This window comes from Pygocentrus nattereri, chromosome 18, assembly GCF_015220715.1.
Source record: "Pygocentrus nattereri isolate fPygNat1 chromosome 18, fPygNat1.pri, whole genome shotgun sequence".
NCBI classification, from domain to species: domain Eukaryota; kingdom Metazoa; phylum Chordata; class Actinopteri; order Characiformes; family Serrasalmidae; genus Pygocentrus; species Pygocentrus nattereri.
This window is the reverse complement of record NC_051228.1, coordinates 36,727,190-36,755,177: the sequence shown is the minus strand read 5'-3', so window position 1 is coordinate 36,755,177 and position 27,988 is coordinate 36,727,190. Positions and strand designations below refer to the sequence as shown.

At 43.1% G+C, this 27,988-nt stretch overlaps 1 protein-coding gene across 2 annotated transcripts; it reads left to right on the top strand.

Moving 5' to 3' along the window:
- Positions 1-2,570: 2,570 nt before the first annotated feature.
- Positions 2,571-26,417, top strand: scaf4a (SR-related CTD-associated factor 4a). Of its 2 annotated transcripts, none has more exons than XM_017691429.2 (20): positions 2,571-2,714; positions 7,599-7,682; positions 7,831-7,875; positions 7,986-8,147; positions 9,902-10,040; positions 10,777-10,922; positions 11,080-11,256; positions 11,368-11,456; positions 12,810-12,924; positions 13,135-13,305; positions 14,160-14,236; positions 14,381-14,571; positions 15,352-15,452; positions 15,602-15,715; positions 16,912-17,068; positions 17,560-17,666; positions 21,940-22,102; positions 22,880-22,960; positions 23,059-23,154; positions 23,912-26,417. In XM_017691429.2, the coding sequence occupies exons 1-20, from the start codon at positions 2,685-2,687 to the stop codon at positions 24,808-24,810; spliced, it is 3,144 nt and encodes a 1,047-aa protein (XP_017546918.2). In that variant the 5' UTR covers positions 2,571-2,684; the 3' UTR covers positions 24,811-26,417. The 2 variants fall into 2 exon arrangements, with proteins under 2 accessions (XP_017546918.2, XP_017546919.2); XM_017691430.2 differs by having other exon boundaries at positions 2,685-2,714; positions 23,062-23,154.
- The last annotated feature ends 1,571 nt before the right edge of the window (positions 26,418-27,988 follow it).

Below are 27,988 nucleotides of genomic sequence, written 5' to 3'. Positions count from 1 at the left end.
TTTCCCCTCCTCTGCTGTCCCTGCAGACGGGCAGGGCAGTAAAATAGTCTGAATTATTAAGCTAAGAGATGTGAAAAAGTGTTAATGGGAAATTAATAACTCGGACACATGCGTTGCCGGTCATCTGAAGGCCGATGCCGTTTTCCTTACATTCCTAAAGCTGAAAATGTTTAGGAATCAACTAAGTTCAAATGTAGTCAAGTGTCAACAAGCTCTAAGGTAAGTTTAAGCTCTAAGGTAAGCTAAAATGTGTTTGGGTTCCTGCATTTGCAAGCACTTGTTGAAATAAGTCTATTGATGAATAACGTCACAGAACACCTGTCAAGATTTCAGCTGTAGCTCATCTGAAGGGGCAGCTTCAGTGACTCAACCTCCGCTTTTTAAAATTTGTAACTGCTTCAACAAGCAATGACAGATTTCTCTGGTTTGACATGGTGACAGAATCACTTTTGTGCTTTGATCCTGCAATGCAGTAATATGTATAAATGTATTTGTTTAAAATAAATAAATTTGTTTAAAAGAATAGCATAACTCTCAGAAGGGGAAAAAAACATGCCAGATCTCTCAGTATTTTTCTGACCACGTCATACATCTTTACATACACAGGCTCAAAAAGAAGGTACGGCTTGATGTTTAGGTCCCAAGTGCAAAATCAACATTATTTGGATTTAAAAATTGATAATAGTAGGCAATTGACTCGTATCCTCAGAAGACACGTCCCTCAAGTATTTTTCTTTTTCTTTTTTATTTGGATATGCTCGGATTGATCCACTTGTTGGGGTCTGAAGCACAACTCATTTTAAAATGGGTTGCATGCAATTACACATTTCCACCAGAGAGGTCTCCAAATCCCCAAGTCTGACGTAGTGCAGCTTTAACCACTCTGAAACTACTCTGAGCTAAGATTCTAAGAACCCATGGACAGGTGCAGACATCCATAACTCGGTCTCATCAAGGCCAGTTTATGTTTCCATAATGTTTCGAATGTACTCCTTTGTGTACATCTTTATTTTCCTTTTGAGCTGAATTTTTTATCTGTTAGTGTTAAAGATGCTACCAGGGAGTCTGAGCTGAAATTTAGCACATAGCAACAGTAACTAAGGGAGGTGAGACGAGTCAGAATTTTTGTAAATGGCCAGTTTTAGACATACAGCTGCTGTTGTCATTGTTTGGCAGTCAACATAAATCAAAACTACAGGGTGCTTCATCTTGAGCTGCTGTGGTGTTTCTGTCTCAGGGCTAGAACCTGTGCAGTTACTCTGCCGTTCTTCTGAGAACAGGGTGTTATGTTTATGCATTAAGGCTACACAGAAAACACTGATTTACCTGGCTTTGCAGGATCCAAGTTAGACTGAACAGAGGTTGGTCTTTCTTTTCTTGGATGCATTAACTTCAAGCACTGACACTTTGTTTTATTTTGTTTAAATCATCTTGGTGAATCAACACTTCTAATCCAGATTTGCCTATTTTTACATTAGGTGAACAAACACAATCTCCAAAATGGTAACTTTACAGGAGAAGGAAAAAAACTTTGAGCTTTTGAACAATTCGGACTCTGTAAGCTTCTCTAGAGCGGTCATCAAACCACTCTGAATGACCGTTACTTATCCATTTAACTAGAAATTTGTAATAATTGGTGGAATTCCTCTTTAAATACAGGGGAAATATTGCTGAAGTATAAGAATAAAAATACTTGCTTGTGGCTCATGAAGCTTGCGTGTTGGGGTACACATTGCCTGTTTAAGAGCTGATAAACAAAACTAGATACTGATAAAAATTAGATACTGCCTTTAATTACATATTTATAAACGAATAAAGTGATAAAATGGTCACTTAGTAGGCTGCGTTCACATTACCGTTTTGAAGTGGCACAAATTTGACTCCGATCTGATGTTTTCAGGGCTGTATGGACACGCCGCTCTGATCGTTTTGAATCCGACCCGAGTCACTTTCATACGAGGTCCTGAAACGAGAACCACGCAGTGTTGGTTGGTGTAGTGGCTGGTTAGTGTAGTGGGTAACACCTCTGCCTCTACGCTGTAGACTGGGGTTCAATCCCCTGCTTGGGTAATCACCCTACACTATACCAATAAGAGTCCTTGGGCAAGACTCCTAACACCACCTTCGCCTTCCTGTGTAAAATGATCAAACTGTAAGTCGCTCTGGATGTAATGTGAACATACTGGAGGTGAGGGATCCGGCCCTGTGACCGGAAGGTCGCTGGTTTGATCCCCAGCGCCAACAGTACATGACTGAGGTGTCCTTGAGCAAGACACCTAACCCCCAACTGCTCCCTAGGCGCTGTGGATAGGGCTGCCCACCGCTCCGGGCAAGTGTGCTCACTGCCCCCTAGTGTGTGTGTGTGTGTGTGTATGTGATGTTTCACTTCACGGATGGGTTAAATGCAGAGGTGAAATTTCCCCGTTTGCGGGACTAAAAAGGGTCACTTAACTTAATTAAACACCACCTTGCGTTTGGTCGGAGGCCGGGCACGCTGCCCTCTGGTGGACCCAGTGGGTGAAGCAGGCGGCTCTGTCCCGGCGTGCCCCGCGCGCCGCCACACCGCTGTGTTCTGAGGGCTAAGCGGCGGCGGACATGTTGGCGCGGCCTGTGGACCAGAAATATCACCTTTAAATTATTCTGGGATTTAACGGAGGAAGGAAGCGCGGCACGGGTGGAGCACGATGGACGCCGTCAACGCTTTTAACCACGAGGTTAGCCCCTCCCGGCTCGACCCAGCCGTGCAGACAGCTCTGCCCAGTTAGCAGCCAGGCTAGCGTTAGCCACCAGGCTAGCAGGCTGGGGAGCCCGTGTTGTTTTAGGCCACAGAAACAGAAACGGAGGCCTCGGCGACGAAACGCAGCGGGTTTAAACGCCGGCGTGCCGCCTGCGTGCTTCTCGTTTCGTGTGTTTGGTCTTAAAATGCCTTGTTTGGCCGCGGCGGTGTGGGTCTTCGTGTTAACGCGGCATGCTGTGTGTTGTTTTCTTTCTCAGAGGTGGAAAATTCAGGTCCGGAAAGTAGAAATCCGTCCCAGGATTTTGTTCCAACTGCCTGGACAGCGCTGCTGGTGGCGCCGTCTAAGCCAGAGAAGCCAGCCTGTCGGAACGAAATCCCGGGAAGGACTTTCACTTTCTGGATCTCCGGGTTTTCTTTCTCAGAGGCTCGGACTGGCGAGGTGGGTGGATAGCAGTTAGCTCGTTAGCTGGCTCGCTCGCTGGGTAGCTAGAAGGCAGCCGACGCGCTTTTTATTTATTATTTTTTTATAGCTCGCCTCCAGTCTAGTTTTTGCTTGTTTTACTGTACGTGAGCAGGTGACCTGCCGGCTAGAAACATCCCCAAAGAGGACGAAGCTGAAGTCGGCTTCCTACTCGTCAGCTAGCTAACGCTGCTCATTCCAAATTTCCGTTCCACCTTAAACGCCTGGACGCAACCGCTGCGCCATTTAAGGTGGATCGGAGAAGCGGGACAAGAGGCTAACTCCAGCTTCGCGCTGTTAGGGGTCTGTTGACATGTAGAGGTTGGGTGGAAACCGCTGTAAGCCACTGGCTCGCTAGCAGCAGCAGCATCAGGCTGCCTGGTAGGTGCTGCGCTCACGCCTCTCGCTCTGCTTCAGTGCCTCAAGGTGAAGAAGCCCTTAACGTCGACAGTGACCACCACAGATACGTGCATATATTTGGTAGGCAGCCTGGTCTCTTCACTACTGCTGGTGGCATCCTGTATAAATAGAAACAAATAAATAAAAAAATAACGCGTGGGAACGAGATAATTAAGTCGTGGCCACGACTTATCAAACCGTGGGAACGACTTAAGATGCGCTCCCTCGTTCCCACGCCTTAAAAAGGCGCGGCCAGTCAATATTTTTATTTATACAGGACGTTGGCGGTCTTCGTGTTGGGCATCATGTCAGACTAAACCACGGCCGCTTTCCTGGAAAGCGCAGAAGTCTCTTAGTAGCCGCGGTTGTTTTATTACGTCCGTATTAAATACGTGATTTAAAGATCCCATTTTCTACTTTTTCCCCAATGTTTCCTGACGTCTAGTCGAGTTTCTGAGTGGCTGTGTGTATAACATGATAATTCCCTTTGTATTTTCTAACCACCTCTTTATTCCTTGCTATTAAAGAGATTTGTGTCTGTTTTGCGCCTTTTGAGATTTATTTGAACGATGTCTGTCTTGTGTTTTGCCCCGTTTGGACGGCGGTCCTGGCTGACACACTCCTACAGCTTCGCTCTTTATAACGTGAACAGGCAGAGCTGAACTGTTGTGGTTTAAAGAGGCGTTCGGATGTGAACGTGTTGGTTTTCATTATGAGAGAGAGAAGCGAATTCACAAGGTCCTGATTTTAGATTTTAGTTTCTGGTCTGAAATAGTAACAGTGCTTACATAGTGTATCATCCTTAAGCGAGTGAAACGTGTCTGTTTTCTGTGGTTTGGACCCTTTAAAATGAGTTGGGCAGGGTCAGAGGACTGTTTTAAGGCCTTTTTAACATCACAACACACAGTTCTGCTCTAGGCCCAAAAGGGGTTCCAGTCATATTATTATTACCAAAGTCGTGTCATTAATACACAACCTAGTTCACGTTTAATGTAAGTCAGTGTAACCAGACGTTTCCGTGACATTTTGGGATGTTTCTTTTACCCTGTTCATTGTGACATTTTGTATGAATTGAATACGACAACAGGTATTGTCAAAAACTGAAAAAGGTGTGTGTGAGTGTGTGTTTTTTTTATATATATATATATATATATATATATATATATATATATATATATATATATACACACACACACACACATTATATATATTATTATTACTACTTTTTTTTTTGGCCCATTCATCATGAAAGTTTGACACGCACAATATAAAGGACAAAAGGTCATTTCAGATTATTCAAAAACGGCAAAAATGGAGATACAAGGTTTTGTTCTGACAGCAGCTGTGTGTGTGTGTGTGTGTAGATATAGATATATGGGGATATGAGTCTGTCTGTCTTCCAACGGCAACGATATTCAGGTAGACCTACATGTAATTGGGACGATGCTCTTTTATTTACTTATCGCCACGCTAAGTAAGCCAAGGGCCATATTACAGGAACGCCCTGTCCTTTTCTCATAACTTAAGATCTGACCGGCCAAGATAAGATTTCTCGCATTCGTATTGCAGAAGCAAATCTGATTTTAATTCGGGAATCTTATTTTATCTTGGAGCATCTTTTATCTCGGCTCGGGAAAGCTTAACTTACTTTTGATCGAATTCCACAATCAACTGTTGTGTGTTGCTAGGCAACCGAGCATATGTGCACATCTGCAGCATAATGAAGTTAGCCGCTGTTACTGATGTAGAAAAGGTCAAATCAAACTAAAGCGCCGCGAACCGACCGTTAAGAATATCGTGCTTATCAGAGTCGCCGCTCCCGGTTTCAGTCTCCATTTCCCCAAACACTTTAGATTAAGATTAAGTGACCCTTATTAGTCCCACAACAGGGAACGTTCACCTCCACATTCAACCCATCCGTGAAGTGAAACACCACATACACTCTAGTGAGCGCACACACACTAGGGGGCAGTGAGCACACTTGCCCGGAGCGGTGGGCAGCCCAATCCGCAGCGCCCGGGGAGCAGTTGGGGGTTAGGTGTCTCGCTCAAGGACACCTCAGTTATGTACTGTCGGCTCTGGGGATCGAACCGGCGACCTTCCGGTCACGAGGCCGGTTCCCTAACCTCCAGCCCACGACTGCCGAGGACACTAAAGTTATTTCTCTCAAACATAAACAGGCACACGTTCAGCTCTGTCTCCTTTATTCACCTCCATCACTGTAATAAGAGGGGACGGTGAAGATGGAGTTTGGTCTGGTTAGGATGCATCTCTAATACCGTTTTCTGATCTGGAGTTAATGACGAGATTATGAACGGTTATTCTGTAAAACCTTCCGTCCTAAATTTAGTCCTAACTGAAGGTTGTCATGGAAACCAATCAGTTAAAATAAGACCTAAGAAGCGTCTGTAATGCGGCCCCTGGACGGTAGAATGTACTGTTACTGCTCCAGTTCTGCTCTTGGAGCCCCCTGATCTGTACGGTGTGGTATTTTTCGCCTCTAAACAGCCAGTTGAGCTCAGAGTGGGCTTAGTGAGCTATAAGTCAGGTTTAGGCTTATGCACCTTATGTTAGGGTGCTGTTGCAGTAGCTGAAGTATGGAGTACATGGGACCCGAGACGAGGGGCTTTGGTTAATCTCTTAAACTCTTCAGTTATTAGATTATTGTCCAGTTATAAGTGAGTTATTGTGTAACTACTGTTATGTATGTTACGTAGATCTGAGAGTGCAGAAGGGAAGTCTGCCGGCGGCGGTTAAGACAGCCGTATAAAGGCTATAATGCACTCTATATGTCCCTCAACGTAACGAGAGCCTTTGAATGAAGCCGAGAAACGCAGTCAGTTTCTGGTCTGAGAGCTTGAAGGATGCAGCTGCTGTACTTCACAAGCTTTGGTCGTCCGTAGTCCTTCACGCACAGCGCAAGCCAGTTTGAAGTGGCAGTAAGTTGGGAGACGCGGCCTCGGCAGAGATTGGATACGAGGGCCGTGCGGTGGCGACGCTGTTCGTGTACTGAAATTATTCCGGGAGTCGTTGAGTGAGTTTACATGCACTTAATAATCCGAGAGCTGCAGAAAATCAGATTTTGTAAGCAGTCCGATCAGCATGTGTACATGAACTTCAGAAATCAGGTCGTGGGGAAACTCCAGGTCTATGACTCAGACAGTAATCAGATTTCTGCTTTGCAACCAGCCAATAAACTCACAGAAGACGACGAGACGTTACCGTAGCAAAAAACTCAAACTTCATCCTGCTGGTTTTTTTTTTTTTAAATTCATCTAGAAGATGAATTAAATCCTTTATTTCGTGTTTTCGTTTTGCTGAGTCTCACAGCATCCACCGTCTGATCTCGCGCAGACGGAGAAATCCGATGGAAATCAGAGTGAGAGTTCACACGCGCTGAGAAATCCGAGCTAAAATCCAGCCTCTTTATCGGATTCCTTAATCAGATTTCTCCATCGGAGCGTGGTGTTTACATGACCGTTTGAATAATCGGACAACTGCAGAAATCCTGATGATGATCGGATTATTGATTGAGTGCGTGTGTACACACTCATTGGGTTTCATCATAGCATGATTAAAGCAATAAACAGACCAAGTTCATATGCTTGCGGCTCCGAGATGTGAGTGTCTTAATGTGGGTGTGTGTGTGTGTGTGTGTGTGTGTAACAACAGTTGGCACATCATTCCCTTTAAAAAAAATAAAAACAAACAGACGCACTCTAGACGATGAATCTCCCTCAGCATCTTGTATTAGCAGTGTGGTTAAGCTCACTGGCTCATCCAGCCTCCCCAGTGTTATTCATCACACACACACACACATGCAGTTTTAGAAACTGCATGAACTTCAAACTGTGGATGGCTGTGAGTTGTAGACGTACTTGACATCACACGTCAGCACTGCAAGTTATTTTTTAAATGCACGTCTTGTGATGGTGCGTATGTGGTTTATGTGGCATGGCATAGCTTTGACCAGCACATACATCTCTCATGCTTATTTTGCAGTTGTTCTCCCTGATGGACTCAAAACCACCTATCTCCAGGGCAAAGATGATCTCCATTACAAAGTCTGCTATAAAAGCCATTAAAGTAAGTGTTCTCAGTGTAATAATATATGTTCCTGTCGTTTAGTGATAAAATTGGCTGTAATCAAATTAGCTGAAGTGTACACACACGTGCTGAACCGTCTGATTGGTTGATGGTGTGATATTAACGCTTGTCTTTTTTTCTGTACTAGTTATACAAGCACGTTGTCCAAATTGTTGAGAAATTCATCAAGAAGGTAAGCCCGGCTTCGTGCTCGTTTTGATACGTGCTCAGGATTTTCTTGAGCGTCGTAACCAAGTCTCTGTTAGTGCTTCGCTGTAGTGTCTCGTGCTTTTTCCCCCGCAGTGCAAACCGGAGTACAAAGTCCCAGGGCTCTACGTGGTGGACTCCATCGTGCGGCAGTCTCGTCATCAGTTTGGTGCAGACAAAGACGTGTTTGGTCCCAGGTTCACTAAGAACATCACAGGGACGTTTGAGAACCTCTGCTTGTGCCCCACAGAGGACAGGGTAAGAATCTCCAGGGTTGAACAGAAACGAGTACCCGGGCAGAGTAAAACACAACGGCTGTGTTTACATGCAGAGATATTTGCCTCTCCGTTTGAATACGTTCCGATTATAGAAAGACTGAGGTGCTGATGCTCACTCTGCTCAACAATCTGATGGAAAGTCTCTGTTTACAGGCTCACGACAGGTAATGAGATCCAAAATGACACGTAGAGAACTCGTCTCGCTCTGACTGGACTCTCTGCATGTAAACACTTTGCACAGCTAACAACACAGCAGAAAACAAGTGTAGACCACGACTTATAACTGAGCATAACTTATGATAAAATGATAGTGGATCACAGTACAGTAGACAGGGCATCTCACAACTGAAACTCTAGGCTGTTACACCTGATACAGAGATAGCTGCATTACTGACACCACACAAGGGACATGATGACGGCGCTGCTGACGGGTCCCACTCACACTGCCGCATGCTACCCATCTGTCTTGTGACTAAGGCTGTCAAAATTGGCCAAAAATGACAAACACTGGTTCAAGCTGTATCTGTTTTTGCACACCATGTCCATAAGAGGGCAGACCGGGACTACAAAAGTGCTGCATTAGGTTCATTTGCCCTTCAAATGCACGTTCCTCTCTAGAGCCGCATCCCAAGTAGCAGCTTTCACCGAGGCACCAAACGGCACCGCAGCTATGGAACTCGAAAGGTTCAGGAAGGGTGTAAATCTGCTTGGATTATTAAATTAAAGCGCAAGACTTTAAGTCTATTTCGCTTTGCATCGTTTCGGTGCTGCGTGGACGTGCGAGCAGTGTAGACCCTGATTTATGAGGGGAAGCTTGAACCCGAGTAGGAACTGAATCGCATGCATTTGGGTGCACGTTTTCGAGATGTGCTGACGAGGTAGGCTGACTGTGGCTCACATAAATATAAAAGTTTTATGTTCCACGTTTTTGCTGTCTGCTGACCTGTAAGGGGCTTTTTGGATCGCTCAGCGTGCAAAGCGCTGTCCCTGCGGCCGAGTCGGGTTGTTAACTCTCTGCCATCGTTACTGCACCCATCCATCCATTTTCTAAGCCGCCTCTCCGTCAGGGTCGCGGGGGGGTGCTGCAGCCTATCCCAGCAGTCTTCGGGCGGAAGGCAGGACACACCCCGGACAGGTCGCCAGTCCATCACAGGGCAGACAGACAGACACAGACAGTCACTCACACATTCACACCAAGGGGCAATTTAGCACGTCCAACTGGCCTGACTGCATGTCTTTGGACTGTGGGAGGAAACCGGAGAACCCGGAGGAAACCCACGCAGACACGGGGAGAACATGCAAACTCCACACAGAGAGGACCCTGGTCGCACAGCCGGGGAATCGAACCCAGGCCCTCCTTGCTGTGAGGCGACAGCGCTACCCACCACACCACCGTGCCGCCCTTTTTGCACCGTTACTCAGTTTCTTAAAAATTATTCACTCGTTTTAAATCCTGAGTGACTTTGTGTGACTCCTGTCTGTCAGGCAGTGCATTGAGTGCAGCAGCCCAGGCTCACATCTCAACATCGCAAGACAGACGATTGCAATTGAATATTAATTTTCACATCTTTTTTTTTAACAATTCGATTCCATGTTGCATTTAGTCTTTTGTCCTTTCCAGTGAAGAATCAGGCCAGTATCGATACGGTATCAGATTGGCACACCTCTGATTGTTGGCCAGTCATAAATCACGTGTAGTGTTAACCCCTCATTCCTCTCATTCTGTGCTTCCAGAGTAAAATTGTGCGCGTTCTGAACCTGTGGCAGAAGAACGGGGTGTTTAAGATCGAGGTCATTCAGCCACTCCTGGACATGGCTGCTGGCTCCAGCAGCTCAACTGGAGCGCCAGCTGTAGACAACGGCCCAGATGTGGGTAAGCTATTCAGTTAGTGACGACCGTCCTGAAAGGTTTGGCTTTTGTTTTTCTCCGCTGATTCGGTCACGTACAGGTAGTGTATGATTGATTGTGTGTGTGTGTGTGTGTGGGAGTCACTAGAGAACAAGCTAAGAAAGAGAACTTGCTGTATTCGTTTAGGACAACTGGAGAAAATTTAGTAAGGACTTTATTTTGTAAGTTTTATTAGTATAATTTTTTTTAACTATGCCGTGACCGTTATATCAGAGCGTCCGGCTTCAGTGTCCGTTCTTCAAAGACTTTCTGTAATAATTTCATCTTCAATTACTGTTGCCTTAATTTTGAAATCTTTGGCAGTGTGTCGATCTTTAGCTCAAGAGAAAGAAATCCAGTCTTACTGTCAGTGGATCAAATCATTCTGTATTTGCGAAAGTGATATTCGGGTCATTTATTTGCCAAGCTGTCGGTTTGTGTACACTATGCATACATTGATTTGTTTACATCCAGTTAGCATCATATTATTTTGAGTATTTTTCTAGGATTGTCAGTTTTTCCAATATGACAGGTTTCCTTCTGTATTGATTGTATTTATTAGTTTGAAATTTGGTTTTCTTGTACCTTCAGAAATCTGCTGTCTGTTGTTGTATTAGACAGAATAGAAGACAAATGTCTTTGTAAAAAGGTGAAAGAAAATAAAATAATCTTATATATATATCTTATAATCTTATAATTATAATAAACTTTTGCTCTCTAGCTGCGTCCCCTCCCTCGCCAGCCAGGGAATCGGAGAGCCATCCAGTGGTGTCGACCAACTCCGTGCAGGTAGCTGTCCCACAGCTGCAAAACTCTGATGCCTTTGCTGCAGTAGCTCAACTCTTCCAGTCCTCTCAAGGCCAGCAGGTACTGTAGACCATCATTATAATAAGTAATACCCAGAGTCTGAAATATTTTATGTATTTGAATAACTGACAAATATATTAATCCATTTGAGATTTTTACTATACTTCCCCGGTCCCAGCCTCTCTCACACTCTCTCGCTTGTATTCTCTCACTGTAGCTCCAGCAGATGCTGCAGACGTTCCAGCAGCCAGGAAAGCCACAGTCTCCAGCAATAGAGAACAACATGATGGCCAACCTGCAGCTGCAGACCCCCTCTGTGCAGCCGCCCATCGGTCTGGCTCCGTGCCCACCACATGCTCCGCAGCCTGTAGAGAAGAAAGCCACTTTTGACAAGGTGAGCCTGCAGCACAGGCCAGCGGTTCAACCGTTACTAGAATTGATTTAGTGCTTTTGTTCATTGTGTCCAAAGAGAATGTTGAAAATGCGGCCTGCTCATCTTTTTCAGACACTTCTTGACCGTTTTGACTATGACGATGAGCCCGAAGGTGGGGAGGAGAGCAAGAAGGATGAGACACCCTCCGTCCAGACTGCTTTGTAGGTCACCTGTACAGTTACTTAACGGAAAAAGCGAAACTTTGCTGGTATCTTGCTGGATTTGTTTTCATGATGCATCTTTTATCATTCCTCCTGATGCAACTGCATCGATTGCACAAGTTAAAAAATGCTGAATCGTCTACGTCGGTCACTGTATATGTGGTTGGATAGTGTAGTGGGTAACACCTCTGCCTTCTACACTGTAGACTGGGGTTCAATCCCCACCTGGGTAAGCCCCCTACACTATACCAATAAGAGTCCTTGGGCAAGACTCCTAATACCGCCTTGGCCTACCTGTGTAAAATTATCAAATTGTAAGTCGCTCTGGATAAGAGTGTCAGCCAAATGCCATAAATTGTATATATTTAAATAGAATGAGTCTCAGTTTATTAACAAATCCGACTTTAAATTTCTATATCACTGCTGTCAGAAGAAAACCTTGTTTCTCCAAAATAGTAACTTTACAGGAGAAGGAAAAAACCTACTTTACTTGTAATGTAAGTCAGTGGAACCGGACTGATTTGCAAGTCATTTTTGGCCGTTTCTTGTAAATTGTTCTTCGTGAAATTTACGCACAATGTAAAGGGCAGCAGGCATTTTCAAATCACGTCCAAAACTGAAAAAACGATAACAATGGAGATACGAGGTTTGTGTTCCAGTAGCGCTGATGAGCAAACCGCTTAAACGTCTCAGGAAAGGAAACGGCGTGATAGATTTACAAACACGGCTCAATCACTTCTGATTAAAAATAGCAGCTGTGTGTTTTGGTTTTGATTAAATTGTATCAGACTGACAAGCTTGCGCTCTATATGCGAATCCTCTGTAGTGTAATTAGCTAATAATCACGCAGAGCATTTACACGCAGAGGGTTGTGAAGGCAGCCGAACGCGCTGCTCCTCGTGCTGGTTTGGCATAGATAGGATGATTTTGTGGAGATGATGTGAAGGAGCTGAACAAAAAACATACAGCAGAGCAGCAAGGAGGCACTGCCCCGGTCGGATTGCTTTGAGATATTGGGCAGATTTTAAGAAAAATTACATTTCTCCTTTATGACCAGATCACAACACACACACACACACACACCTTGTTTGTTACAAATGTCCAGCCAAATTTAGCCTATTTGAGCTCATTCCTTTGGAATCAACTTGGTTGAAGTAAACAATATGTAATTTAACCCATTTGGATTTTTAAGTCTTGTAAACTAAAATCTTTTGGTTCTTTACAGTGTATTAATAGATTTAGTTGGTTGTCGTTGTTGTAGCCAAATCAAATGTCATCAAATAGGTTTTTAATTCACAAAAATCAGCTTGAAGATTCGCACCCCTGACCGAGGTTGGTATGTGTGCCCCACAGTGGCTTTCCTGAAGGTGTGCAGCAGGCTCAGCAGGTTCCAGCATCTTTCCCTCCTCAAGCCAATCAGATGCAGCACTTTCAGCAGCATATGATGGGCATGACTCAAGACCAACAGGTGTGATGTTTGTCTTATATACAAACTTTAAAATGTCTTTTAGCAGTAATGGAGCTTGGTGATGCAAGCTGAATGTGCATAGACTACCTCAGAACCTTAAGATGAGCTATTGAGCAGTGTTATGGTAAATTGTTAATAATTGATCAAAGGTAAATAATTAAATGAAAAATGAACGTGAAGCTTATCTGGGCCATTTTTACCTTCTCTCAGCTTCTACCTCCAAACGGGCAGCTCCAAAATTTCAGCCGGATGCCCCCTCAGCCCTATCCAGGGATGATGCCTCCGATGGGGCAGCCTCCAACTGCAGTTCACCCTGGCTTCCCTGGAGCCTTCCCTTCTCAGAATGACTCCTTTTCCCAGCTCATGGTGGGGCAGCACCAGGTAAAACCTATTATCCCAGATATTTACATTTAGAAGTACGTTCAGGAAGCAGCCTACATCAGTCTAGTTACAGAAGACCATATGAATAGAAGGTAGTTTGCCTTGAGCACTGGTTCCCAAACAGTGGTACTTGTAACCTCAGGGGGACGTCGAATGACATTAAACTTCACTTAATCATCTGGCCACACAACTACACAGGCACAGATGACACAAACAGCTTCCAGCGTGTGGCAAACAAACGTTTCCCTCTTCTAAGCGCCATGCGTTCAGGAGGAATTAACACTAGAGTTCATTTAGTTTATCATGCATCATGTGCATGCGTGAGGCGAGTGTCCTTTACTACAGGTTCATGTGTGTGTGATGCTTGTTAGTCGTGTAACTTCAGTTAGTTTCACTTTGGCAGACGCAGTTAAGATTGTGGTTTTAGTGAGTTGATCGTCGTTTATAGCTGCTGTTATAAGTGCTTGGCACATGGCATTTTGTTTACGCGCTTAGATATTAAATTGCTGGGGTTAGTGAACTTTGATGGTCCCTGTTCATTTCACAGCCACAGACACTCACACATGTGCCCTCATATCAGTGCTGCAGCCTTCATGAAAGTTCAGTGTGTGATGAAAACCTCGTATCTCAAAAATGGTAACTTTACAGGAGAAGGGAAAAGCCTACTTTACTTTTACACACAACATAAAGGACAACAGACATATGTTTCATACACACACACACACACACACACACACTAGAGAACCACTAGAGTTTGTTAGTTGTGGAAGAATTGCAGTTGTTAATATTTTGATTTTGATTTTTTTTTAGTACACCAGTGTTATTTGCTTTAATCAGTATTGCATTTGTTCCAGGAGGCCTCTATGGACATAGACACATCTACAAGGCAACACCCAGATGGCAGGAGGTCTAGGTCACGTTCAGGGTCAAGGTGGGTTGTGATATAAGACCAACTTGCTTTAGAATTATTTATCAGATCACTTCCAAATAGCCACGTCCAAACTTTTACATGTACAGTCACAGTTACTCGTGCTTGGCTTTTGCCTTAGTAATGACTGTTGCCAATTTTTTGCAGGTCTCCAAAGAGGAGGCGGTCGCGGTCGAACTCCCGTTCTAGACGCTCGCGACATCGACGTTCGCGCTCTCGATCCCGAGAAAGGCGGCGCCACTCTCCACGCTCCCGCTCTCTGGAGAGGAGGGAGAGAGAAAGAGAACGAGAGCGCAGACAGAAAGGCCTGCCGCCCGTCAAACCTGACACACTAAGCGGTGAGTCACAACAGCATGTTAACTGCAAGTCAGGCTGTAGGTGAACGCTAGGCTGCAAGTCTGAGTAGTTATGGTTGTGTTTGAGCTTCTTCAACTCCCTGGAACCACCGGTGGGTCCAAAACGTTCTTCGTCATGTTCTTCATAACGTTCATATTCCATAAGCTCCGTTCAGAAGCTGGGCGTCGTGTGAGGCTGTAGCTCTTCTCTCCAGTCTAATAGACGGTGACGTCATTTTAAACCCTTATAATAAAAGAAGCTGAACTCAGTTTGTTTGTCTATAGTTTTTAAAAAATAATTAATAAAGTAATACAAAGAGCGTCTGAGATTTTTGACTTTCAGCAGTACATTGTAAGCATATTGCAATATGTTTATGATCATAAAACACCGTTTCTGTTGATTTGAGGGGAGCTTTTATCAAAAAAAAAAAAAAAAAAATATATATATATATATATATATATATATATATATATATACATACACACATATGTCCATCAAAAATGATTTTTCGTGACCAAATCGTAAGGCGAATTATTCAGTACTGCATTAAAAAAAAAGTTATTTTATATATATATATAATGTGTATGTATGTATATGTATGTATGCATGTATGTATGTATGTGTGTGTAAAAATGTGTAAATGTATAAATATAAATGAGAAATAATTTGAGGAATTACCATTTTACAGCTATTTAATTCAGAAAAACCTTAAATTTACTGTGCTTTTTGCCTGTTGTAATTATTTTTTCTCTCTCATTCTTCCTTTCACTCTTCACAAACAGTGTGCAGCACTACTCTGTGGGTGGGACAGCTGGACAAGAGGACCCAGCAGCAGGACGTGGCGTGTCTCTTAGAGGAGTTTGGCCAGATAGAGTCTATAAATGTACGTCTAATTCTAAAACGATTTTTAGCGTTAGGAGCTATGTGTGTGTTGTAAAACCTCATATTTTAATATCTAACATAAAGGATCAGTGATGTTAGTGGTACCTTTTTTTACTAAGTACTATTTTTGTTTTGTTGTTTGTTTGGTAGATGATTCCTCCTCGAGGTTGTGCCTATATTGTCATGGTTCATCGACAGGATGCCTTTCGAGCTCTGCAGAAGCTTAGCAGGGGCACTTACAAAGTCAACCAAAAAGCCATTAAGGTACTACTCACATAACTACATTCAGGGTTCGAATAGATATTCTGTAAAATTAGATCAACTTAATTCAAATGTTGGAAGACTAAAGACATTTTTCATAAAACCACACGCGTCCATCCGTCCAACAGGAAACGGTTATTTACTAAGCTAATCTACCTGCATGTTATGTCTGGGCAATGTGACAATATATATCGTTATTACGACTAAGTGACCCTTATTAGTCCCATAATAGGGAAATTTCACCTCTGCATTTAACGCATCCATGATGTGAAACACCACATACACACTAGTGAATACACACACACACTAGGGGGCAGTGAGCACACTTGCCCGGAGTGGTGGGCAGCCCTGTCCGCAGCGCCCGGGGAGCAGTTGGGGATTGTCACAATAAAACAATACTTTTCTGAGCATATTGTGTATATTGCCAGTATATCAGTTGTCGGAAGAAAAGCTTGTATCATAATTTTACAGAAAAAGAAAAAAACGTACTTTACTTGTAATGCAAGTCAATGGAACCAGACTTTTTCCAGGTCATTTTGGGCAGTTTCTTTTGGTCCATGCTTCACGAAATTTCCACACAATATAAAGGGCAACATGCATTTTAATTATGACAAAAATGACAAAAATGGAGATATGAGGTTTTCCTCTGACGGCAGTGACGCTGATCAGTGCATGTTCATTATGTGTAGAGCAAAATAAGTCTGTTAAAGTAGATTTTGTACAACACTGCATGCCAAATATTGGATAAAAATCATTGTAGTCACACTTTTTCACTTTTTTTGTATTTTTATAATGTTGCCCTACTCGTTTTTTTTTCTCAGTTCCAACTGACCATGTGTGGGAAAAATAAATATCATGTCTTGACGTATCGCAATACGTCACCTCTACTGCACGTCATGCGAAAACATTGTGATTATATCCTCTCCTGTCAAAGCCATCGTGATATCTTAGCAGTAGTCAGGGGTCAAGCTGTCAAGACTGTCTGCCAAACCGGATACGTTTCCAATCTAGGGCCCACATGAAAGTGGCTCAGGTCGGATTGGAAAAGATCAGATTTCCATGTTTCCCTTGCCTCAATGCAGTCGTTCAAATGCTTTTGGAGTAATTCTCACAGCGTTAACCGTCTTCATCAAAATAGGCAAGATGTTTTTGTTCCAGACACACGCTTGATTTGTAATTCCTTTACCTTGATTTCACAGATTGCCTGGGCTCTGAACAAAGGTATAAAGTCAGAGTTCAAGCAGTACTGGGATGTGGAGCTCGGCGTCACCTACATCCCCTGGTCTAAAGTCAGGGCAGAGGACTTGGACGATTTCAAAGAAGGGGGTGTACTGGACACAGATACGCTTTCTCCAGGTAACGTCATCCACCTTTAGAAGTACACCTATTCTTACAGCTGTGCAATGTAAATTAGTGAGTGACTGTAGCTCGTGTGCCCATTTGTTGGTCTCCTCTGCTGGAACAGCTGAAGAGCTACAGACTCAGCCGTGACTGTAGTTCATTAGTGGTAATGTCTGTCTGTAAACAGGCTCTGGGGCTTTAAGTAATGTTGTTTCCCACCCTAATGGGCATCTTACCCCTGTACAATTTGATTGTTAGGGTTTTATTTTTATTATTTGGGATTTTAAGGTTCGTACTATAGGAAACGAGGTTCTTATATATTTAATATGTTTATTGGCATACTTAAACATGTAACACATCATACTTGGACATTATGAAAAAATACATTTTTGGATTATGATATAAAAAATAATTCTTCCACTATTTTATTGACGAGCAAGTTTTTTTTTTTTTCCTGCATTACAACTTTTTTTTCTCATGGGACTCACTTGGTTGTGCTTCTCCAGAGTGGAAAGGAGTTCAGAATGACCTGGAGAACATGGAGGAGGCTTCTCAGAACGGCAGGGCTGAGGTGGGACAGACGGACAAGAGCCCAGCTCCGCTCCCTGTGCAGGTAATGTGCGCTTCACCCTAACATCGACCTTTTGTAGTACACAAGCCACTTTCAACCTCTTTAACTGTGTGGAACCACCGGTGGTTCCAAAAAGCGCTTTGTAATATTCTTTACCTGAAAGCTATTAGATTTCATAAGCTACATTCAAAAGGTGGGTGTCGTCTAAGAGTTGTAACTGTCTTCGTTCCAGTCAAGTAGACGGTTATTGTCATTTAAAACTTTATAATAAAAAGGTGAATTGTTTATTTTTACTGAAAGTCGAGCCATTTTTCTGAGCTATAATAATCTGAGCTATAAACTAAACTATAAACTGAGCTATAATAATCTGAGCTATAAACTAAACTATAAACTGAGCTTTAATAATCTGAGCTATAAACTAAACTATAAACTGAGCTTTAATAATCTGAGCTATAATAATCTGAGATATAATAATCTGAGCTATAAACTGAGCTATAATAATCTGAGCTATAAACTAAACTATAAACTGAGCTATAATAATCTGAGCTATAAACTAAACTATAAACTGAGCTTTAATAATCTGAGCTATAATAATCTGAGCTATAAACTAAACCATAATCTGAGCTATAATAATCTGAGCTATAATAATCTGAGCTATAAACTGAGCTATAATAAACTGAGCTATAATAATCTGAGCTATAAACTAACCTATAAACTGAGCTATAATAATCTGAGCTATAAACTAAACTATAAACTGAGCTTTAATAATCTGAGCTATAATAATCTGAGCTATAAACTAAACCATAATCTGAGCTATAATAATCTGAGCTATAATAATCTGAGCTATAAACTGACCTTTAATAATCTGATCTATAATAATCTGAGCTATAAACTAAACCATAATCTGAGCTATAATAATCTGAGCTATAAACTAAACCATAATCTGAGCTATAATAATCTGAGCTATAATAATCTGAGCTATAAACTGAGCTTTAATAATCTGAGCTATAATAATCTGAGCTATAAACTAAACCATAATCTGAGCTATAATAATCTGAGCTATAAACTAAACCATAATCTGAGCTATAATAATCTGAGCTATAATCTGAGCTATAATAATCTGAGCTATAAACTGAGCTATAATAATCTGAGCTATAAACTGAGCTATAATAATCTGAGCTATAAACTGGGATATAATAATCTGAGCTATAAAATGAGCTATAATAATCTGAGCTATAATAAACTGAGCTATAAACTGAGCTATAATAATCTGAGCTATAATATGAGCTAAAATAATCTGAGCTATAAACTGAACTATAATAATCTGAGCTATATGAGCTAAAATAATCTGAGCTATAAATTGAGCTATAATAATCTGAGCTATAATATAAGATATAATAATCTGAGCTATAATATGAGCTAAAATAATCTGAGCTATAAACTGAACTATAACAATCTGAGCTATAATATGAGCTAAAATAATCTGAGCTATAATAAACTGGACTATAATCTGAGCTATAAACTGAGCTATAATAATCTGAGCTATAAACTGGGATATAATAATCTGAGCTATAAAATGAGCTATAATAATCTGAGCTATAATAAACTGAGCTATAATAATCTGAGCTATAATAATCTGAGCTATAATATGAGCTAAAATAATCTGAGCTATAAACTGAACTATAATAATCTGAGCTATAATATGAGCTAAAATAATCTGAGCTATAATATGAGCTAAAATAATCTGAGCTATAAATTGAGCTATAATAATCTGAGCTATAATAATCTGAGCTATAATATAAGATATAATAATCTGAGCTATAATATGAGCTAAAATAATCTGAGCTATAATAAACTGGACTATAATCTGAGCTATAAACTAGATCCAATGTGGCGTCTCTTCTGTGATCTGCACTGCAGAAATTATTTTTATAAAAAATATAAAGAACATCTAAGACTTTTGGCTTTCAGCAGTAAATTGTAAGCATATGGCTTTATGATTATAAAACACATGTTCTGTTGATTTGCGGGGAGCTTTTGCAGAAAAATAATAATATATAATAAAATAATAATTTCCCACGTACCCTGAATTCAGCTGATGAGCCGATACATGTTTGGTGTCCAAATTTTACTTTGTAGTTTAGAACTGGAGCCACAAGGCTATTGTTGCTGAAAACACAGGAAGGCAGTTGTCACCCAAAACATTTCCACAAATGTGTCCCCAAAACTGCAACTCGCATCCAGGTCTTAATTTAGTTTGCACAGGGAGTCGCTGTGGTTTACAACACATTATGACTCACTATGAACTATAAAAACAACAAAAAAACTTCTCAGAGTAGCTAAAAGAAGGAAACCATTTGGGAAAAACTGGAATCCCTTCTTCCCTGAGATAATTGAGTTTATGTATTTATGTTATGCAGTTCTCAACTAAAGAAGCAAAACTTGGACACAATCGTTTGGACATATCTTGGCTGATCTTGGTATTTGGAGTAGAAAATAATTAGATTTTTTGCCAAATGAGTCCTTTAACTTATTAGCAACTGCGTATCAGTCATAGTGAAGCTTACAGCTTATATATTGTGGGGCAGTCGTGGGCTGGAGGTTAGGGAACTGGCCCTGTGACCGTAAGGTTGCTGGTTTGATCCCCAGGGCTGACAGTGCATGACTGAGGTGTCCTTGGGCAAGACACCTAACCCCCAACTGCTCCCCGGGCGCTGCGGATTGGGCTGCCCACCGCTCCGGGCAAGTGTGCTCACTGCCCCCTAGTGTGTGTGTGCTCACTAGTGTGTATGTGGTTTCTCACTTCACGGATGGGTTAAATGAGGAGGTGAAATTTCCCCGTTTGTGGGATTAATAAGGGTCTCTTAACATTGCAGTAACAACAAAAGTGTTACTCATTTTTTTTCAACGCTCCGTCAGTTCGAGCAGTGATTTGAGCTGTAAATGCACAGGAAGTGAATTGAGCATGATGAAAGTGAAAGCATGCAAATGTGTCCGTTGTGAGAATAAACCGCATGGCATAATGCAGGGGCAGATTTTTTTCTTCCTCTTATCTTGTTTTTCCTGCCTAGTTGCACTGCTACTATTCATGTTCATAGCATGCGAAGTACTTTTTGTTTCTGTTAAACACACAGCAACTTGGATGTGACCAACACTGTGTGGGACGGTTTGTTGACGGTTTAAAATGTATTTATCATGCATTCTTGAATTATTCCAACATTTTGCTTTTGTCCAGAGTTTATATAAATATTTTACGCTGAATTTCGGAAGTTTACTGCAACACGAAGCCCTTTATTAGGAGTGTTTGTCATTTAGAAATGTAGGTTAAGGCCTTGAAATTGCAGCACTCGGCCGTATACATGTCACAAAATGTGAGTCTTGACTCAAAGAAATTGGAGATTGAAGGAGTTTGCACAAACATTTAGAAAGCAGTTTGTGCCCCATATGATAGTGCAATGTAGACCCATCTCTGAATCTGTGGTCTTCCATCCATATTCTAAGCCACTTCTCCGTCAGGGGGGGTGCTGGAGCCTATCCCAGCGGTCTTTGGGCAGAAGGCAGGATACACCCTGGACAGGTCACCAGTCCATCGCAGGGCACACAGACAGACACAGTCACTCACACCCAGGGGCAATTAGCAAGTCCAATTGGCCTGTGGGAGGAAACCGGAGAACCCGGAGGAAACCCACGCAGACACGGGGAGAACATGCAAACTGAGAGGACCCTGGTCACCTGGCCGGGGAATCGAACCCAGGCCCTCCTCGCTGTGAAGCGACAGCGCTACCCACCGCGCCACCGTGCCGGCCTAAATGTTATGAAGCTATTTTGTGCGTCACAGTTTATTTTCATTTTGTTCCCAGAGCTGTAGAATGGCTAGAAGGCATTAGGTGGGGTGGAGGGGAGATGGGTTGAAAACAGAGGTCATGGGATTTCTCGTGACGGCGGCAGTGCTGGGATATGCAGAATGAAGCTTCAGTTGCATGTATGTTGCTCTAAGCACCAGTTAACGGATTCTTAATCGTTGTAAATGGATTTGGGGAGCCGTCTGAATACAGGCTCGGTTATGTCATACCTCACCAAGGCTGTCGTACATCAAGCGTGTCTCTTGTCTCGTTTTCCTTGGAGCAGAGTAAGATTTTAAGAATGTTGTTTTCCTTTGAATAAATCTGACTCTCATTAATCACTTTGCTGAGCCAAGTATGACTTTTTAATGTTTAAACTTTTTAAGGTGCTGCTTAAGACGTATCTGCTAAATATTTAACTGCAGTTGCTCTGCATGATCAGAACTTTTTTTTTTTTTTTTTCCCCAATCCAGGCTCCTCCTGTCCAGCCAGTAGGGGCTGCTGGTGCGATTGGTGTTCCACCCCACGGTTTCCCTGGACCCATGAATATCCCACCACCCTCATTTCCGCCCGGGGTTCCACCACCTCCTGCTCCATTTATGAGGCCTGGATTTAACCCCATGCAGATGCCTCCAGGTTTGATAATTGCTCTGTTTCATGAATACGACTGTTTGGGTACGTTCACATTACCAGGTTGAAGTGGCACAAATTCCATTTTTTTCCCCTAATGTGACTGATATGTTTTCGGGGCTGTGTGGACGCAAATCTCTTGAAATCTGACCTGACCCACTTTTTTTTTATACGTGGTCCTAGATCGGATACGTATTCAATTCGTGGCCATGTGACCTAAATGTGACGCTCAGATCGGAATTTCCGTGCTTTTTTTTCCCCCACTGCGCGTGTGCCGTCATTCAGCGTTACCATGGTAACGGCGCCGAACAGACGTTAAAGCCTGTAAACGGTGGGGGGGAAAAACATCTCACCTTTTCCTCCTTCCTCTGGCTCTAATAATGAAGCTGAGAGCTGATCAGAGTTAATGATCTTCTCAGCGAAGCTCGTTCTGCTCGTTAGTTTGTGCTGATGATGCAGTGATTCAGTCACGTGATGTTACTGAGTAGGAGGAGCTCATGAGGGTCATTTCAGGCTTGTTCATCACATTAATGACAGATTTGAATCACTTACCTAAACGAGTGTGAACCATCGAGTCCGAGAGATCGGATTTGAGCAAAAAAATCGGATTCGAGCAGCGAGGCTTGTAATTTGAACGTAGCCTTTGACACTTAAGTGGTGCAGATGTTGTTTTCCAATATGATCTCTTGGATGTAAATGGGTGATGCAGTTCCATGGCAAAGGTGGATTAAATCTGTCATTTCCTTTTATGTATTTAATTTACTTATGAGTTTGTCATTTCAGGATTTCTCCCTCCTGGTGCTATGCCTCCTATTGCCTCCGCTGGACCTCCTCTTCCCACATCAGGAATGGGCATGCCACCAGGTAAGTGCATCTGAATTACATAAATAGAGTGTAGAGTGAGTATTTTATTGATTTTCAGCAGCAATGAGCAATTTCTCAGGCTGTTTTTTCCTCCACAGCAGTTAGTGGCTCAGCAGAGGAAATGCCTGGTGATCCAGCAGGCGTGGGCTCCAGGATGAACAGGGAAGGAGCAGATGGATTCAACTCCGTTCAAGGTGGGTGTCAGTAAGAACTATGACTGGATGCTTTAAGGGTTATGTTTACAGTGATTGTGCCTCCTAGTTTGTGACAACTATCCCTGAGTTTGTTTAGTTTTTATTCCATTATGATGGCATCTAGTGTGGGGCGATATTCTCTTCTCTTAATACTTAAAAAACGTAATACTGCAGTAATATTTTATCGGGGCGCGGGGTGGAAAGAGGGGTTGTAAGTGATGTAAAAGCATTTTGATGCTTTTTTGCATTTGATTTGCTGCAAAATCTGAAAGAGTAGCTCGATTTTGATTGTGTTTTGTTTGTGTCTGTGTTCCTGTCGCTGAGCTACTGTCGTTTTTGAGGCTAGTGCACGTCAGTGCCGCATCGTCTTAACCTTTGTTTTTAATGAGAGTGAGCACACTAGTGCTCAGGGACTCGGAGCGCTGTTCGTTTTCTCATTGTCGCACAGACTTCTGCCAATGCTGCTTTAATTAAAAGACAAGAAATTCAACACTTTATGATTTTGAAAAAAAATTAGTTTTTAAATATCGCAGCATACGTTGTTTGTCATACCATCCAACCCTAATGGCATGTGCAAATAGCAGAAAACCTGATTATAGATCAACATCTTGGTACTATATTGTTTTGAGAAAATACAGGTCATGGTTCTGTGCGTTTACCAAATTCAGTAAATGAGATTTCTGGCTGTGTTAAACATTATTCCACGTGTTTTGTGCAATGTGATTAAATACAGGCTATTTTTGTTTCAATCCTCCAGGGATGAACATGCAGAATCCACCAGGGATGAACCTGCAAAATCCACAAGGCCTTTTGGGTTCAAGACCAGGCATGATGCCTCTCCAGCGCCCCCCAGGGATGCCTCCTCCACACATGCAGCGTTTCCCCATGCCACCCCCACGGCCAGGCATACCCCCCATGCCCCCGCAGATGATGCCTCCCAGGGGTCCTCCTCAAATGATGCATCGTGAACCTCCACCAGGTGGCTTTGGCATTCCACCTCCACACAGCATGAGAGGCCCCTTTCCTCCTCCCGGGCCTCCGTTCATGAGGCCCAGTGGGCCAAGAGGGCCGGATGGGCCAGAGGATCATGAGGGACGGCCTTTTAGGGGCGAGCGCCCTGGGCCAGGCAGGGAGCGGGACAGGGATCAGGATTGGTATGGAGGGCGCAGGTCGTTCGGCGAGGGCCGTAGTGGGGACCGGCCTGAAGGTCGGGAACGTTTCGGGAGCTGGCACGAAGAGGCGGAGCAGAGAGGTGGGTGGGAGAGGCCGCGGGAACGCAGGGAATGGAGGAGGAGTCCGGATGGGGAGAGAGAGCGAGACCGAGACAGAGACCGAGACCGAGAGCAGGGGAGGGACAGTGAGGAGCGGAGCAAGCGCAGAGAAAGGGAGCCAGGAACACGCGAGAGAAGCACCCGCTGGGACAGGGATGACAGACTTGACAGGCTGGCTAACGTGAGCGGTCAGCCCAACGGACACGAGACGCTCAGAGACTCTAGCAGCTCCGAGCACTCTGCAGACTCTGCTAAAGAACTTGCCCAAGCCAAGGTAGAAGCTCCAACCCCTCCAACCGAAGTGACTGCAGAAGCACAGGCATCTGAACCCACGGTGGAAAATCAGCAGCAACCTGCAGAACAAACTAAAGCAGATGAATCTTAGGCCATAGCCGTGGACACTAATGCTCACATGATATTTGTCCTTATTTTAACCTGAGCGGATGCGTGTGGTTGTGTGATCTTTTGATAAAATGCATACGAACACCATCTAGAATGGTATTGCAAAGATCGCAGCATATTGGTTGAGACCTGAGAGGAAGGGTAAGGGAAAAAAAAACAAAAAAAAGCATATATGGGCAGTAGAGCCGTGTGTGTGCAGGTCTAGGATCGTTTTGCTCCATGTCCACATCCAGGCTGATTCTGGACACTACAGGCTAATGAGCACACATGATGCGGGAACCACATGTTTCTGCTGCGCCGCTTGATGCATATGATCTACGTTCCTATAGACACAGATCAAGTTCTGTGCCCAGCCCCGCGTTGTATGGCTACGTTCACATTACCAGGTTAAAGTGGCACAAATCCGATTTTTTTTTTTTGGTTTTTTTTTTTTTGGTGTTTTCAGGGCGGTGTGGACACATCTGATCTTTTCAAATCCGACCAGAACCACTTTCATGCGTGACCCTAGATCAAACACGTATCGGGTTCGTGGCCGTGCGACCTTAATTTGAACGTTTAGATTGGAACACTCGTGCTTCCCCCCCCCCCGTGCACCGTCATTCAGCGTTACCATGGCAACAGCGCCGAACAGCCGTTAAAGTACCACTGTAACAGTGGAAAAGCAACACGTCTCACCTTTTTCTCCTCCGTCTGCCTCTAATAAAGAAGCTGAGAGCTGATCAGAGTTAACGATCTTCTCAGCGAAGCTCGTTCTGCTCGTTAGTTGGTGCTGATGATGCAGTGATTCAGTCACGTGACGTCGCTGAGCAGGAGGAGCTCATGAGGCTCAGTTCAGGCTTTTTCGTCACATTAATGACCGATTCGAGTCTCTCACCTAAACGAGTGCGAACCGTCGAGTCAGAGAGATCGGATTAATTAAGCAAAAAAAAAATCGGATTCGGGCGACGAGGCTTGTAATGTGGACGCGGCCTAAAATGAAATTCACTTATTACATAATTGATCTTGTTAAGAGTCTGGCTGAACATGGTGTATGGCCCTGTGATCCACCATGGAGCTTGCATTTTGCTCTAAACCAGTGTTTCCCAGTTCTGGTCCTGGACCCGCTTTGCACTGCACTCGTTTTTTTCCCACTCGGGCACATCAGATCATAAACAACCTGTTAGTTTGTCGATGATTTGAATCAAATGGGTTAAACAGAGAAAATACTAACACATCCAGTGCAGACGTACTCCAGGGTGAAGGTCAGGAGAGGCGGATCCAGAAGCGAAAAAAATTCGGAAGTGAACAAAGTCTGCTGTAAATATGCTTCCACTACTCAAACTACATTTGTAGAATTGGAGATAAAGGTGTTTTTTTTTTGTTTGTTTTTTTTTTTTTTAAGTATTCCCCACCGAGCGCTGAAGATGATAGGAAACCTTGACTAAAGTAAGAGACAAAGCCCCTTTTGCTGTAATGTTTTTAACTTACAATGTTTACATCGTACAAAAAAAATGAGATGTTTGTATAATTAAGTTTGTGGAGATGTGAACCTGTTTAATATTTCAGCAATAGGGATTTGGTTTTAATAAACTATTTTCATACCAAAATCAACTAAATTGACTCGACACATTTTTTCCCCTCCCGTAATTTCTTCTGAATAATTAGGGGCTCACGTCCTTCTTGGGATCCCTTCCATTAAATTTGTGTATTGTAGGAAATTCAGTTTTAGGCTGATTTATTAACTCTATTTTCCCTCATCATGTTAAATGTAGTTGTTGGGTTTAACTGATGTTAAATACATGAGTTTTTCATTAGTTAGATTCATTCTGAGTGGTTTAAAGTGAAACGGTTAAACCAGGTCATGGTTTTGATGTCTACCAAGCAGATAGACCCGATTTATTTTTTAGACGAAGCGAGACGTGTCTTCTGGGTTTTTATATGTAACGTTGATGATAGAAGAGTAGTTAGGAAAAGCGAGGCTTTCTGTGCGACTTCTTTGCTTCAACAAAATAACAGCATGTCTCTGGCATGAGGCATGGACCCTTGTGTGGTGTTGGTGTGTGTTACTCAGTGGTCTGGTGGAACCACTGCATTGTTTTTAATCATTATAGCCATAATAATGTATGTAAAAATACCAGATGTTTAAAATATCACAAGTGTCCAATGTAGGGTTCTCCTTTAGCAGCTGTAGCCAGTCAGCAGCCTGTCCATGTTGTCCACCCACACACACACACACACACACTATGTAGGAGGAGAACAGAGTGAAGGACACAGCACCTCCACACTTTTACTCCCCGTGGGTTCAGCCCAGCACCTCATGTGTGATATAAACGTGTGGGGGGTGAACAGAGTGAAGACCCTGAAAATGGGTTATTTTAGATGTTCTTCACTGAAAATGAACAAAGACCAAGAATCTGAGGCTGAAATGATAATAAATCATATTTTTTTCTTTCAGTAAACTTTAAAAATGGGTCCCACAGACCTGAACACCACACATGGGTTAAACCCTCTGGACGTCTGGTTACCATCACTGTGATGAAGTACTGCAGAATGGAGAACCTGTATTTCACATCAAACCACTATGACTGACTCAGCGATTTAATTATGCAGAAAAGTTTAAAAATGCTGGATGTTGAGCTGATAAATGCACGTTGGCTACACAGTCAGCAATCCAACGCCGCGCTTTGCCCTCAGCGCTTTCCTATGGAGCCCCGCTGGTGACATCCTGTAGAAATAAAAATAATGCATGGCCTTGGTAAGGCATGGGAACGAGATTGCGGCTTAATAAGTCGTGGCCACGCGTCAGGATCTCGTTCCCACGCGTTAATGGGGCCTGGCCGCGACTTAATTATCTCGTTCCCGTGCCCTACTAAGTCGTGGCCACGTATTATTTTTTATTTCTATAGGATGTCACCAGCGGGGCTGAATTTCCCGTGATTTATACGAAAAGTATGGAGCCCTGATGACGACATCCTGTAAAAATAAAATAATAATTTTTAAAAAAAGTCGTGGCCACGCATCAGGATCTGGTTCCCACGCGTTACCGCTAGAAGAGAGTCTGCGGTGGGTTTAAAGCCAGCCAATCACCATCGCCGCTCTAGCTCAAAAATCGGCGTCTCAGCCAATCAGCGCCGCCCTTGCGCTCCGCTGTGCTGATTGGCTGGTGAGGTGAGCGCGCTCCG

Excerpts from the sequence above, each read along its gene's own strand:
- scaf4a (XM_017691429.2), top strand. The coding sequence starts at position 2,685 with ATGGACGCCGTCAACGCTTTTAACCACGAG. Across the intron at positions 7,683-7,830 it reads CTGCTATAAAAGCCATTAAA|TTATACAAGCACGTTGTCCA; the intron begins GTAAGTGTTCTC and ends TTTCTGTACTAG. Across the intron at positions 10,923-11,079 it reads AGTCCTCTCAAGGCCAGCAG|CTCCAGCAGATGCTGCAGAC; the intron begins GTACTGTAGACC and ends CTCTCACTGTAG.